A 14,554-nucleotide genomic window follows, 5' to 3' on the forward strand; every position below is an offset into this window, starting at 1 on the left:
CCCGTGATCTGTGCATAATTCTGCTTATTATTGTAGTCTGTTGTTATTTTTTATATACAGTACTGTATATAATAGTAATCCATAATAGTAGTCTGCAGTACAATTAGTGCAGTTTTATAAGGAAATGAGCTGTAGGTTTTATTGAGCATCTTGCAGAACCAGCCACGGTTCTTCTGGAGACTTTGATTGAGAATTATTTTTGCAGCAAAATCCAGCAGGCTTCATTGTGTTTTTTGTCTGAAAAGTGGTCTCTTATGTAATATGCTGCTTTCTTTAATGACATACAAACATTTTTTTTCTGTAACATTTAATTTTGTGCTAGAAAACTAATGTTTGGGAATCTAAAATGTTTTTTTTTTGTACTGACTCGATAATGTAGAAGTCATAAAATAAAAAAGCTTGTACTAAAAAAAAAAAAATCGGGTGCCTAAAACTTTAAAAGTAGGTAAAGTTAATTTGCCAATAACAATGAGAAACAATTGTTTCTTCATTTCTTTGTTTCTTATTTTCTTTTATTCATTCTTTCCTCCTTTCCATTTTGCCTGTCTGATTGGTGATCAATTTGTTCATCTCATTTTAAATTCTCTGCATTGTATCACTATAAGAGTTAATGATCTCTAACAATACCAGAGTATTCAGCAAACAGATGGGACAATCAGATATCATTTCTTCATGGTTTTATATAGACATCACTAGTTATTATCAGATGAGCCTATTACTCTTACATGACCTAAATAATATGTATAAAAGTGGTAGATAGTATAGAAATTGAGAGGGATTTGGGATTTGTCCTGAAGTCTCCATCCAGTTTCTAGAAATTGCACTGACTTATGTAAAAGTACTGCTACTATAGTAATAATTTGCTTAAATAATAGTAACAATAGTCATCAAGAAAATTACTTAAGTAAGAGTAGATTAATCATCTGGTGATCTATATAAGTCATCATCCAAGTGAGCTATACTGAAGTAAACACCACCTCAAATATCTAAAGTATAAAGAACAGGAATGCTAGCTGGCTAGCTAACTTAGAAAAGGCTATTGAGGCTTTAGTACTTGCTAGGTTTGTTAGCAAGCTAGTTAGCTAGTTAATTCTTACATATTTCTAGCTGTATACTTAGATATCTAGCAAGAATGCCTATATCACATCATCCTGAGTGTTACGACACAGGACTCAAGACAGGAAGTAAGCGCAGGAGTGACGTCTTTATTTGGACTTAAGCTAAGGACTTACAACGGAAAACCTATCCCTCAACTCGGGATGAGACATGAAGCACAAAGCTTAGAACAGGACTATGCCACGAAACACGAGCTTAACTCAGGTACGGAGCACTCATTAAACTCAGGTATGAACACTCATTAAACTCAGGCATGAACACTCATTACTATGGCAAGGCATGAGCAGTCATTACTATGGCAAGGCATGAGCTCTCTTTACTATGGCAAGGCATGAGCACTCTTTACTATGGCAAGGCATGAGCACTTTTAACTATGGCAAGGCATGAGCACTCTTAACTATGACAAGGCATAAACATTCTCAAATAGGCATGGCATAAACACTCAACTATGGCATGACAGGAACCCTCTTAACTATAGCATGAACTCTCTTTAAACTCTGGCATGGCATAAACACTCTTAACTAGGACATACAGTATCTCACAAAAGTGAGTACACCCCTCACATTTTTGTAAATATTTGATTATATCTTTTCATGTGACAACACTGAAGAAATGACACTTTGTTACAATGTAAAGTAGTGCGTGTACAGTTTGTGTAACAGTGTAAATTTGCTGTCCCTTCAAAATAACTCAACACACAGCCATTAATGTCTAAACCTGCTAAATAATGCTAACTTACATCAGCATGATAAAAACTACCTAAAATGACAGTAATTTGATTGTTTAGTTTGTCTCACGTCCCATTAGATTACATGGAGTGGGCGGCTTTATGACCTATACTGCATCCAGCCACCTGGGGGCGATCGAAATGTTTTGGCTTCACTTGTTAGGGCTTATGCGGCACATTTGATTCTGAAACTGAAAGCATGCAGTGCGGTGCAGAAACTACTTATAGCTTAATGATGGATGAAGTATGCAGCGTCTACAGCGGCATTTGTGAGGTTTTCCATCCATATTCAACTCTGGCCTCTGTAGTGTCTTTCCTCTGTAGTGTCAAAAAACAAGTCTGGATTGGCCTCATTGAGCTGGCATGTACTGCTGATCTGACTCTAAGAAGCTGACAGTGATTGGATAGTGGATCGTGAGGGTCACAGTGGAATTCACTACCACAGTGCAAGGATTTTATTAAAATTTTATTTAGCTGTGAAAGACAACAAAAAGGAGGAAGAAAAAGTAGGACAATAGGGCCGGCTATATACAACCACCCCCGGGGGCACCTCAATGTGGTGTTTTTATGAGATTAGTTCTCAAGTATAGGTAAAAACATGTTGGAAAATTCTGCTTACAGCTTGCCAACCTCTGTGATTTTTGACGGGGAGCGGTGGTCTCCACAGGGCACCGGGGTGGACTAAGGCACACATTTTAGATTCACCTCCGGTCCCAGCTCGTCTCCCTCTAGAAATTCCGTTGCCAAAGCCACAGGGATCACATCTCTCCATGGTTTAAGGAGACTGAGCTAGTATGTATGCTGTGCCCATCAAAGGGTGAAGGGGCAGGACCCTCCCCACTATCCATGTCTTCCTGACATGGAGCTGACATTGATGGCCCAAGCAATTCCTCCTCAGCCAATGCTGTGCAAATCCCACAAATGCTATGCTATTTCACGACCCATCCACATCCCTTGACAACTTCTATAATGTAGGCAAATTTATCCCCAATATCAGTGGATGGGTGAGGCAAGGACTAACCCCTGCCTCGATTCTATGTTTTATGTCCCCGGAATTTAATCATGGCAGGCACTATTGGATATTGTATCCAATGCCTTATCTTGAACCAGACATTGATGAACTGAGGTTACAGCCCGAATCCACCAATGCATAATATGTAACTCCTTTAATACTCACAGGTATGCGATATATCTCAACTCGATCAGGGGAAGCATGTGGCGCTTTGGTGACCCAAACCAATGCCCCCACTGGCATCATGTGGCATTGGTCCTGAAAATGCCCAGGTTCCCTGCAACACCAGCACACCTACCCAGGCTTTACTCCCACACCCATGGCCCCTGAGTCTCCTACCTGAGTGGGGGAAGAGACAAAAACAGAAAAAGAGGGAGGGGAAGTCAAAAACCAGGTCCAAGGAATTGGAGTCATGGTGTAGCAAGCCTAGACAATGGTGTTTTGCCTCTGGGGCCAGCGCTACTTGTCAGTTACCTTTTGTCAGGTCCAGTGTGGATATGAACCGAGCTCTCCCTAATCTCTCCACTAGGTCGTCCACTTGGGGGAGGGGATAGCTGTCGAACTCTGAGACCTGATCCAGCTTCGGGAAGTCGTTGCAGAGGCACATACTTCCATCGGGCTTCGGAACAACCACAATGGGGCTGGACCAGGGGCTGGCGGACTCCTCTATGATGTTATCCCGCAGCACCCAGCCGTTGGACCACCTCCTCCAGCAACATTTGATGGTGGCATGGGACACATTCCACTGTCCTCTCAGGCAGCCCGGTGACAAACTCATCCAGTAACATGGGGTCAACTTTGTATTTGATGCCACACTTCTCTGCCAGCAACCACCTTTGACAGGTGTCCCAGAGCTGCTAGGTCACAGAAAACGGGCGGCCGATCTCTCATAGTCATCAACAAGCTGAACCACTGATGCCCTTGTTTGGGAGTGTGGACGACCTGTTGCAGGAAGGCCCTAATCAGGTCCGCGTACCCCAGCAGGTTCATAACTGGGAGCTGGGCTTCCCCCAACAGTAGTGGAAGTAACTGGACTGCCCACCTGGACTCAGTCCAGCCTAACGCTGCCACTGCATGCTCAAAGAGATCAACCAAAACCTCAGGGTCATCATGCGGCCCCATCTTTGGCAGTGTAATGTGGGACATGGCTGCGGCAGCTGCCATGGCTGCTGCTACAGTACATGTAGGCTAGACCAAGCTCTGAAGCACCTGTCAATCCTCAGTCTGTGTCTGGAGAAGGTGTATGGAAGTACTGCTCATGCTCCAATCTTCGCTCATGGAGGGTCTGGTGTTGAGTCTTGTGGATACTGGTGAGGGTCTTGATGGAGAGGGGGACTCCATGATGGTGTATCTTCCTCAATTCCTCAAGTTTTGGCACTAGTGTGACACTCCCCTGTGTTCAAATGGGATATGAGGAAACGAGGCACGCTTGGGACAATTAAAGAGGCCTCTTTATTATATTTTTGCTTTCTCTCTTTGGGGAGAGCTTTTCATCGCTTCTTGAATCATGGTCTCACTCAGACCAATGTAAACACATACACACATTAATGTTCAGTTCAGCTCAGCTCTAGCTGTGGGGCTCTTGTCTCTCTCTCTCCCTGTGCTCTCATGTCATCCATTTATTTCCCTGCTGCCACTCACTGAAACAGAACTTTCATTAGTAAATCACCCATAGATGCAGCCTCATCCTTACCATTCACTTTCACAGCTCCATCCTCCATTCACAAACCGACACTTGACCACGCCCTTCCTCCACAGGTTGATTAAAAAAAAACAAGAATTTACTCAGCACAGTCTTGTGCAGTTGACTGTAGATTTAGTTTTATCTAATATATTCAAAATACATCTCTTTAATGTTGTGTAGATTTTGGAATTTAACAGTGATACATTTATAAAGCATAATTGTTATAATGTCAAAATGAATAAAATAATTTAAAAAAATACCGTGCTGGACATTTATTCACCACTTCCTGAAGGGAAGTCTTTTCACACCATATTCTTTGACATGCTATTTTTATCTAACCAAGAAACCACAGACACCAACACTTCTGCTTACTTTACTAGAGCCTACTCCGAGGTACACAACAGTATCTAACAATGCAGCAACTCAACTCATCAAACAGCTCTCTCACCTCTCCTATCTCAACTGTAAACCTGATTGCCAGTAGTGTACTGGCAGTTTGCTTCATATTGGGAGTTCCTGCTAACATAGCAGTAATGGTACGTCTTGCTGGATGGCTGAAGGAAGGCAGTTTCAGTCTGAGCTAAACCTGGCCATATCAGACCTGCTCACTCTGCTTTCTCTGCCGGTTTGGATTTGGTCTCTTCTGCATGGCTGGGTCTTTGGCTGATTCCTGTGTAAGCTTCTCTCCTACTTGGTGTACTTCAGCCTCTACTGTAGCATACTGTGTGTGATGTTGATGAGTGTACAGCGATACATACAAGTTCTGCATCCTCAGAAATGGTAGAAGCTTGGCAGAAAAGGAAAGAAGATCCTCTTGAGTGGGATGTGGATGTTAAGTGGAGTATTATTTCCTATTCTCTTGTACAGCGCACGCTAACCAAAAACAGGGAAGGACTGCTTCAGTGCAAGAGATGCTGTCGGAATGATGTTGAAAGAGTGACTACTTTAATCTGGGAGACTATATTGTTTGTGGTTTTGTTCCCTACACTGACTTATTTCTACTTTCATCTTTACCGGGGAGTTAATAAGTCAGCTTTCTTTAGCAGTCGCCCATTGACAAAGCTGGTGACCAGAATTGTGGCATGTTTCTTTATTTTTTGGGTCCCGTTACAAATTTCCAACATAGTGATCATCACTGCTGTGTTGCTCGGGAATGACAGTCTGTTAAAATCTGCGGGCTCTGGAGACAACATTGCTATAGCTCTGACTTTTATTTTATTAACAGCTGCATGAACCCCTTCCTGTATGCCTTCTTTGCTCGGGCTCTACGTCAGCAAACAGCTGGAACAGAAAATGCTTAGTTTATGATGGTTTGAGAGATTTGATATATTCTTTCTAACAGCCAGTGACAGATGTTACATTTAAAAGCACTCCATATCAAGATATACTAATAATTTTGCTTATTCTTAACAGTCTGTTATTATAGTTTTTAGCAACTTCTAATTGTGTATCTTTTGTAGATTAATTTATTAAATTTATAGTGGTGCTGTGTGATTTAAAAAAAAAACATTTTTAAAAATCTACCTAATGTATCTAATAAAATTTGGGTAATTCTGAAGCATAATCGCCTGAAACAAAGGAGGAAGTCTTAAACCGGAAGGCAAAAATGTTCAAATTTGCCAAGATAAAGTCCAAACCTTATGGCCTTTGAGATAGTGTGGCATAACCTGAAGAGAGCTGTTAACACAGGATTTTTCCAGGAAATGTTTGGTGTAGGTTATTGCTTGCTGAAGTATATTCAGGGTTGATCCTTTTTCCATTCTGCACTGTAAAAAATCAAATGTGTTCAGTTCAGCATTGAATTAAAGTACAGTTTTGTGTTTGTTTTGTGTACTTTAAATTGCTGACGTATGTATGTATATTATATATATTTTTGACTGAAACGGAAAGAGGTTTTGACCTTGAATGCTTACATCTATAACCCACAATAAAGTTTTCAGATATTGTAAATGCTACTTCCATACAATTATAACATGTTATCACTGTATAACATTTTGCTTCAGAGGCATCTCATACTGTTAAGCGTGGAGAAAGAAGCCAGCACTAAGGCAGAAAAGACACCCACCCACTAAATTCTGTGCTGGTAAATGGCTAAGGAACAAATGCAACTGATACAGAGCTCATAAGGATGTAATATTGTCCTTTTTAAATCAAAGAATTAATAAACCATGCTACTTTCCACATTTGCATAATGTCTATCCAAATCTTTATTGTATTTACTTAATATTTTCCAAGCTATTCTCAAAGGCACATCACACAGAGTACTGTGAACATCTTTTAAAAAGTATTTGAGTGGTGTTATATTTGGCCCATGCAATGTTACAATGTTGCTGCTTTTGTGGTACAGCTGTAACACAGAACTCATTTAGCTTTCAGTGAAAATGTATCGCACTCGCTGAAAATGTGGGGAAACTCGCATATCATAAAAGAAGCAGAAACATATGCGTAACAGTATGTGGATCATATGAAGTCTATAATTTAAATCACTGTTGTGTAATTTAACTCAAACTAAATCATTTTTTATAATTGTGCCAGCTCTCCCCTACTCATACTGAATATCCTTTCAACACACTTAGTACTGTTTGCCTTTACTCTTCTATGCCTGTATACTGTACACATTTGTAATCCCATAATGGGTTCCCTTTTGAATCTGGTTCCTCTTAAGGTTTCTTCCTCATGTCATCTCATTGTCTTAGCATCCAAAGGTGCTTGAAGTAACTGTACGTTTCTGGCTTGTTGGGTATTAATCCAGTTGCATGGATGGGATTTGTACTGAAGTCTCAAGTCTTTTCTCCACCCAGTTTCTTCTATATGTTAATTCTCCATCTTTATGTATGTATGTATGTATGTATGTATGTATGTATTTATTTATTTATTTTTACCGTTCACATTCCCCCCTTTTTAAATCATACTCTCTATCAGTTCTGGCTAACTGCAGAAATTCAGCTTGTCTGAGTTGGTCCGTCTCATTTCTACAAATCCACCAGCGATTCCATTCTCGTCACATCCATCACTGTGGGATTTGGCTTTGACCTCATCTTCACAAAGAACAGACTACAGCAAATAGATCAAATGACCAAAAGTCTGGCTAATTAGTCAAAGTGCTGCATCATGCCTCCAAAATGAATGCATGACGAAATGCAAAATACCCTGCTGGACTTTATTTCACCATAATTTCCTGAAGTGTATCTCTCTTTGATGTCATGCTGTTTTTATCTAAACTGGAAATCACAGACAGCAACACTTCTGCTTACTTTATTATATAGAGCATACACCCAGGTACACCACAGTATCTAACAATGCAGCAGCTCAACTCATCAAACAGCTCTCTCACCGCTCCTGTCTCAACTGAAAACCTGATTGCCAGTAGTGTACTGGCAGTTTGCTTCATACTGGGAGTTCCTGCTAACATAGCAGTAATGGTACGTCTTGCTGGATGGTTGAATGAAGGCAGCTTCACTCCGAGACTGATGCTAAGCCTGGCCATATCAGACCTACTCACTCTGCTTTCTCTGCCGGTTTGGATTTGGTCACTTCTGCATTGCTGGGTCTTTGGCTTATTCCTGTGTAAGCTTCTCTCCTACTTGGTGTACTTAAGCCTCTACTGTAGCATACTGTGTGTGATGTTGATGAGTGTACAGCGATACATGCAAGTGCTACATCCTCAGAAATGGAACAAGCTTGGCAGAAAAGGAAAGAAGATCCTCTTGAGTGGGATGTGGATGTTAAGTGGAGTATTATCATCCTATGCTCTTGTACAGCGCACGCTAAGCTTGGACATGGAAGGACACCTTCAATGCAAGAAATTCTATTGGAATGATGTTGAAAGAGTGGCTACTTTAATCTGGGAGATTATAATATTTGTGGTTTCATTCCCCATACTGGCTTACTTCTACTTTCAGCTTTACTGGGGAGTTAATAACTCAGCTTTCTTTAGCAGTAACTTAATGACAAAGCTGGTGACCAGAATTGTGGCATGTTTCTTTATTTTTTGGATTCCATTTCACATCAACAACACTGTGCTCATCATTGCTGTGTTGCTTGGGAATGGCAGTCTGTTAAGATCTGCAGAAGCTGGAGATAATATTACTGCAGCTCTGCCTTTCATTAATAGTTGTGTGAACCCCTTTCTGTACGCCTTCTCTGCCCGGGCTCTACGCCATTTCACACCTGGAACAGAAACTACTTCATGATGTAGAGGTTTGAGAGAGTTTATGGATTTTCTCTGAAAGCCAGTGATTTGTTAAAGCTTATGCATATGGACCTAAACCCACTTCTACCTATTCCTACAATCTGTTTTTCATTGTCTTTTTTGTATCTTTTAATCAAGTAATTTGTTTGCAGATTGAATGAAGGAAATGAAACGAAGGAACAAGTCATACTGCGACGTGACGATATCTCTCATGACGAAAGCTGTTCATCAGATGATTTCTCTTAATATCCATGCTTTATAAGAAACAAATTTTTAAGAAGTGAATGGTCTATAATATCCAGAAATTGTGTGGTGCAGATTATTTCTTGCTCATGTAGGATCTACTGGTTAGTAAACAAGGGATCAGACTCTTCCCAGCCTGTACTGTAAATGTTGAATTCATTTTAGATTGATGAAGACATATAGATTTCTTAGAAAGTGAAGAGGAGTTTGAAGTTTTGTGCTTAAAGAGCATCCAGAACTACCAAATACAGAGAATTTTTGTTCCCCTTCTTTAAACTGTACTTCTTGTCATTATGACTTTTGGAAATGCATTTCTCAGAGTATAGGCAACGCCTTTTCTTGCATGAAAACCACAGAACTTCCCTTTTCTAGTCAGCTGTAAAATAAAAGAAGAAAAATGCCCTTTTGAGTGAAGTATCCCTAACCCAAATCCACTTTCTATTTCTTTTGGTAAAATTAAACTTTGTGTATCTTTTATATAGTACATGTAATCATGTAACCTTTTTTTTTTTTTTTTTTTTTTACCTCAAAGTGCTCTTAATCTTACTTCAAAGTAAATAATGATGTCCTCAAACTATAATCTAGGAAGATGAGAGATGTTAAGTTTTAAGTCAACTGACTTAAGTTAACTAACTTGTTAATATACTGATATTATAAATGTATAATGGGTAAAAGCAAAGAGCTCTCCCAAGACCATCGCAACCTTATTGTTGCAAAACATATTGATGGAATCGGATACAGATCTATTTTAAAACTTCTGAATCCTCCAGTAAGCATCATTGGGGCCATTATCCACAAGTGGAAGCAACATCACTCCGCCATCAACCGGCCACGCACAGGAGCTCCTCGCAAGATTTCTGACCAGGGATTCAGAAGAATAGTCAGAGGAGTAGCCCAAGAGCCAAGGACCACTCGGAAAGAGCTCCAGAAACACTTGGAGGCAGCAGGTACCATCGTCACAGAGAAAACCATAGGCAATGCACTCCACTGCTCACGCTCACCCTGCAAGACTACATTACTAAAGAAAAGGCATGTCGAAGCTCGTTTAAAGTTTGCTACAACTCATTTGGACAAGCCTATGAAATACTGGGAGAGTGTAGTCTGTTAATAAAAAAAAGTTGCTTCCAACTTTGTTGCAACAGTTTAGGGAACACTCTTTCCTGTGCCAGAATGGCAATGTCCCTAGGCACAAAGTGTGGCCTATAAAGACACGGTTTGGCAAGGTTGTTTTGATATCTTGGTTGGAACCAGTCCCCAAATGTTCCCACAGTGATAGAAATATCTGACATGTTCTTTTACTTTATGGGGACATTTTGCTGCTCTTCACAAGGAAATCTGCTTTTTTAAAGACAAAAAACTACAGCTTTTATTTCAAAAAACAAACAGAGCCAAAATGTTTTCTTTTGGTTACTGAGGTTAAGGTTAGCATTAGATTTAGATGTTGGCATAGCATTAACAACATTGATAATTATGTTAATGTGTATGCATGTGTGCCTCAACTGTTGGAAATTAGTTGATCTACCCACCCTGCAAAATCCATTTGTTATATTGATTTTATTAAGCTTTGAGTGTGAAAGGGGTTCGGATGCTTAAATGCGTGAATCAGAAATATAAAACACACTCAACATATTATGGCCTCCTTTTTTTTTAACTACTTTTTGTCACTATGGCTTTTGATATCTCCACATTGTATTAAGATTTGCAGAGGAAAACATACAAGATGTGATATATGTGATACCACACTGATATTTTAAATGGTTTCATTTGTATAAAAGCAGGTAATGGTGATTTGCCAATATCAGTGACAAACAAGTGTTTCTTCATTTCTTTGTTCCTTATTTTCAACCTTCCTTCTTTCTTTTCTTTCCCCATACCTCGGCTTTAAGGAAGTTGTTGCTGCCTTTGGGGCTGTGTTTTTTCTCTGCATGGAAAAATCATCATCATGTTGCCTGTCTGGTTTACCTCAGACACCCTTATCCAGAGTGTCTTACATTTTTATCTCATTTATATGGCTTAGTAGTTGAGGGTTAAGGGCCTTGCTCAAGGATCCAGCACTGGCAGCTTGGCAGTGCTGGGATTTGAACTCAAAACCTTCCAAAAAATGGGCAATGTCTTAACCACTGAGCTACCACTGCCCAGATCTGATGTGAGTTTTGTCACTAGCTCTATTCTCTGGTCTATTCTCCCAAGGTAGATGAGATTTGCAGATGTTGTCACATTGCTTAAATGCATCACATAATTTCCATATGAGACTGCCATGAATGCTGCATGTCATCTCTCTGTGGAGAGTCCGGTGCCTGCTCTGTCAGGGTGTCCCACTGGAAAAACATTGAATTGAATTGGGTCCTTCTATCTCAAGCAGATGGACAGGTGGATCACCCCCATCTGGGACTTACGTAGAGGAATTACCCCCTAAAGTTTGCAAGTACCCATTTACCCAGTTAGTACTGGGCAATTTCAAATACTAATTTCTAATACTGCCTATATGTACCTAAAGTTTTGTGACTGAACTCACTCTCATTTCCATCATGTAAATCACTCTGTAGATTTTAAAATTTAACATTGACACATTTATAAATGTTATAATGTTAAAATGGACGCATGAAGAACTGCAAAAGTGCTGGGCTTTTTGCCACCACAGTGTCTGGAAATGCATTTTTTGACGCAATGAACGGTGTTTTTTTCGACACTGGACGGTACAGAGACCAACACTTCTGCTTACTTTATAAGCTAGAGTTTCCTCACTGCCCTACCACAGTATCTAACAATGCAGCAACTCAACTCATCAAACAGCTCTCTCACCTCTCCCGTCTTAACTGAAAGCCTGATTGCCAGTAGTGTGCTGGCAGTTTGTTTCATCCTGGGAGTTCCTGGGAACATAGCAGTAATGGTGCGTCTTGCTGGATGGCTGAAGGGAGGCAGTTTCACTCCGAGACTGATGCTAAGCCTGGCCATATCAGACCTGCTTACTCTACTTTTTCTGCCGGTTTGGATTTGGTCTGTTCTGCATGGCTGGGTTTTTGACTTGTTCCTGTGTAAGCTTCTGTCCTACTTGCTGTACTTCAGCCTCTACTGTAGCACACTGTGTGTGATGTTGATGAGTGTACAGCGATACATGCAAGTGCTACATCCTCAGAAATGGAACAAGCTTGGAAGTAAAGGAAAGAAGATCCTCTTGAGTGGGATGTGGATGTTAAGTGGAGTATTATCATCCTATGCGCTTCTACAGCGCTCACTAAGCTTGGATGGGCAAGGACACCTTCAATGCCGTCTACACTATCATAATGATGTTGAAAGAGTGGCTACTTTAATCTGGGAGATTATGGTATTTGTGGTTTTGTTCCTCACACTGATTTACTTCTACTTTCAGCTTTACCGGGGAGTTAATAAGTCAGCTTTCTTTAGCAGTAACATAATGACAAAGCTGGTGACCAGAATTGTGGCATGTTTCTTTATTTTTTGGGTCCCGAATCAAATCTCCAACACTGTGCTCATCACTGCTGTGTTGCTTGAGAATGACAATCTGTTAAAATCTGCAGAAGCTGGGAGTAATATCACTGGAGCTATGACTTTCATTAATAGTTGTGTGAACCCCTTTCTGTACGCCTTCTCTGCTCGGGCTCTACGTCAGTACACTCCTGGAACAGAAACTACTTCATGATGTAGAGGTTTGAGAGAGTTTATGGATTTTCCCTGAAAGCCAGTGATTTGTTAAAGCTTATGCATATGGACCCAAACCCACTTCTACCTATTCCTACAATCTGTTTTTCATTGTCTTTTTTGTATCTTTTAATCAAGTAATTTGTTTGCAGATTGAATGAAGGAAATTAAACGAAGGAACAAGTCATACTGCGACGTGACGATATCTCTCATGACAAAAGCAGTTCATCAGATGATTTCTCTTAATATCCATGCTTTATAAGGAACAGATTTTTAAGAAGTGAATGGTCTATAATATCCAGAAATTGTGTGGTGCAGATTATTTCTTGCTCATGTAGGATCTACTGGTTACTAAACAAGGGTTCAGACTCTTCCCAGCCTGTACTGTAAATGTTGAATTCATTTTAGATTGATGAAGACATATAGATTTCTTAGAAAGTGAAGAGGGATTTGAGGTTTTGTGCTAAAAGAGCATCCAGAACTACCAAATACAGAGATTTTTTTTCTCCTTTTTTAAACTGTACTTCTTGTCATTATGACTTTTGGAAATGCATTTCTCAGACTATAGGCAACGCCTTTTCTTGCATGAAAACCACAGAACTTCCCTTTTCTAGTCAGCTGTAAAATAAAAGAAGAAAAATGCCCTTTTGAGTGCAGTATCCCCAACCCACATCCACTTTCTATTTCTTTTGGTAACATTGAACTGTTTTTTTTTTTTTTTTAACCTGGTTTTTACCTCAAAGTGCTCTTAATCTTACTTCAAAGTAAATAATGATGTCCTCAGACTATAATCTAGGAAGATGAGAGATTTTAAGTTTTAAGTCAACTGATTTGTTAATATACTGATATTATAAATGTATAATAAACGTGATTTGTATGAAAGTATGTAATGTTATTTGTGATACAATTGAGAAACAATGATCAACAAATCTACCTTATTTCTTTCCTGTATCATTTTGCCCTTACTTTGTTGCTTCTTCTGTTTATTCATATGTTCTTTGCTTAATCCCTTGTCCTTCTTTCCTTCATTCTTTGTTCCTTTCATCTTTCTCTTCTTCTGACCTTTTCCCTTTCTGTTTCTCTTCTTTTCTTTTTTCTTCTATCTTCCTTGACCATCCTTCCTTCCTTCCATTCTATCTGTCTGACAGATAGTTAATTGATTTAGCTCCATCTCATTTTACATTCTCTGTATTGTTTCTCTAAAAGCTGATGATGTTCTCTGTCTCCTCCACTATCTACTACAGCTAGAAAAATAATGTCAGCTATAATTTCATCAGAGGTTTTCATCATGGACCTTAGGTTATTACCAGCTGAGCCTTTCACTCTTACATTACCTAAAGACTATGTTCAAGGCGGTGGCCACTGTGCTATGAGTGACAATGAGAAAGCGATGGCATGTTTTGTTTTAAATTAAAATGATATTTATAGTATAAATTTATATTGTTGAGCTAGGGTACTGTTGTTGTTATTGATGGCTTATATACCTATAGGCTATATGTATTGTGACTGTACACTATAGAAGCAATAGATTGTGAAAGAGAGTGAGGGATGAGATGTAGTCACTGTCACAGTAGTGAAGCTGAGACACGTTCACTGTGAAATATCTCAGATGAGAAGAAATATCATCAATGAAACATCAAGTAAAATCACAGAACGACTTCCAGTTAAGAGGCAATAAGACCTTACAGTTCACACTGCTGCCATTGCTGGAAAATGTCCCACAGGCTGTCATAGCCTGAGGGAGAGTGAATAACTGATTCTCTTAGGCGAACACACTGAGGGCCTTTCTGATGGCCTGGAAATTTGTATTCTGTCCATGTTATCCGGCATACAGTACATATGCAGTCAAATACTTGAAAAATCTTGGTATTCTTCCATGTTTTCCCACTGAAATAGTTGGAGAGTATTCACACCTCCTCT

General features: G+C 39.7%; 2 protein-coding genes and 1 pseudogene across 2 annotated transcripts; all 3 read left to right on the top strand.

Annotated features, from left to right (window-relative positions):
• Window positions 1–4,952: 4,952 nt before the first annotated feature.
• Window positions 4,953–6,842, top strand: LOC128599309 (leukotriene B4 receptor 1-like; annotated as a pseudogene).
• A 111-nt stretch (window positions 6,843–6,953) lies between these two features.
• LOC128599071 (leukotriene B4 receptor 1-like) lies at window positions 6,954–10,682 on the top strand. The gene has a single exon (XM_053610438.1). The coding sequence runs from the start codon at window positions 7,839–7,841 to the stop codon at window positions 8,730–8,732; it is 894 nt and encodes a 297-aa protein (XP_053466413.1). The 5' UTR covers window positions 6,954–7,838; the 3' UTR covers window positions 8,733–10,682.
• Window positions 10,683–11,513: 831 nt separating this feature from the next.
• Window positions 11,514–14,433, top strand: LOC128599070 (leukotriene B4 receptor 1-like). Its single transcript, XM_053610437.1, has one exon. It carries the CDS (start codon window positions 11,742–11,744, stop codon window positions 12,633–12,635), a length of 894 nt encoding a protein of 297 aa, XP_053466412.1. The 5' UTR covers window positions 11,514–11,741; the 3' UTR covers window positions 12,636–14,433.
• Window positions 14,434–14,554: the final 121 nt, after the last annotated feature.

The sequence above is a fragment of the Ictalurus furcatus genome, chromosome 22, assembly GCF_023375685.1.
Source record: "Ictalurus furcatus strain D&B chromosome 22, Billie_1.0, whole genome shotgun sequence".
NCBI lineage: Eukaryota > Metazoa > Chordata > Actinopteri > Siluriformes > Ictaluridae > Ictalurus > Ictalurus furcatus.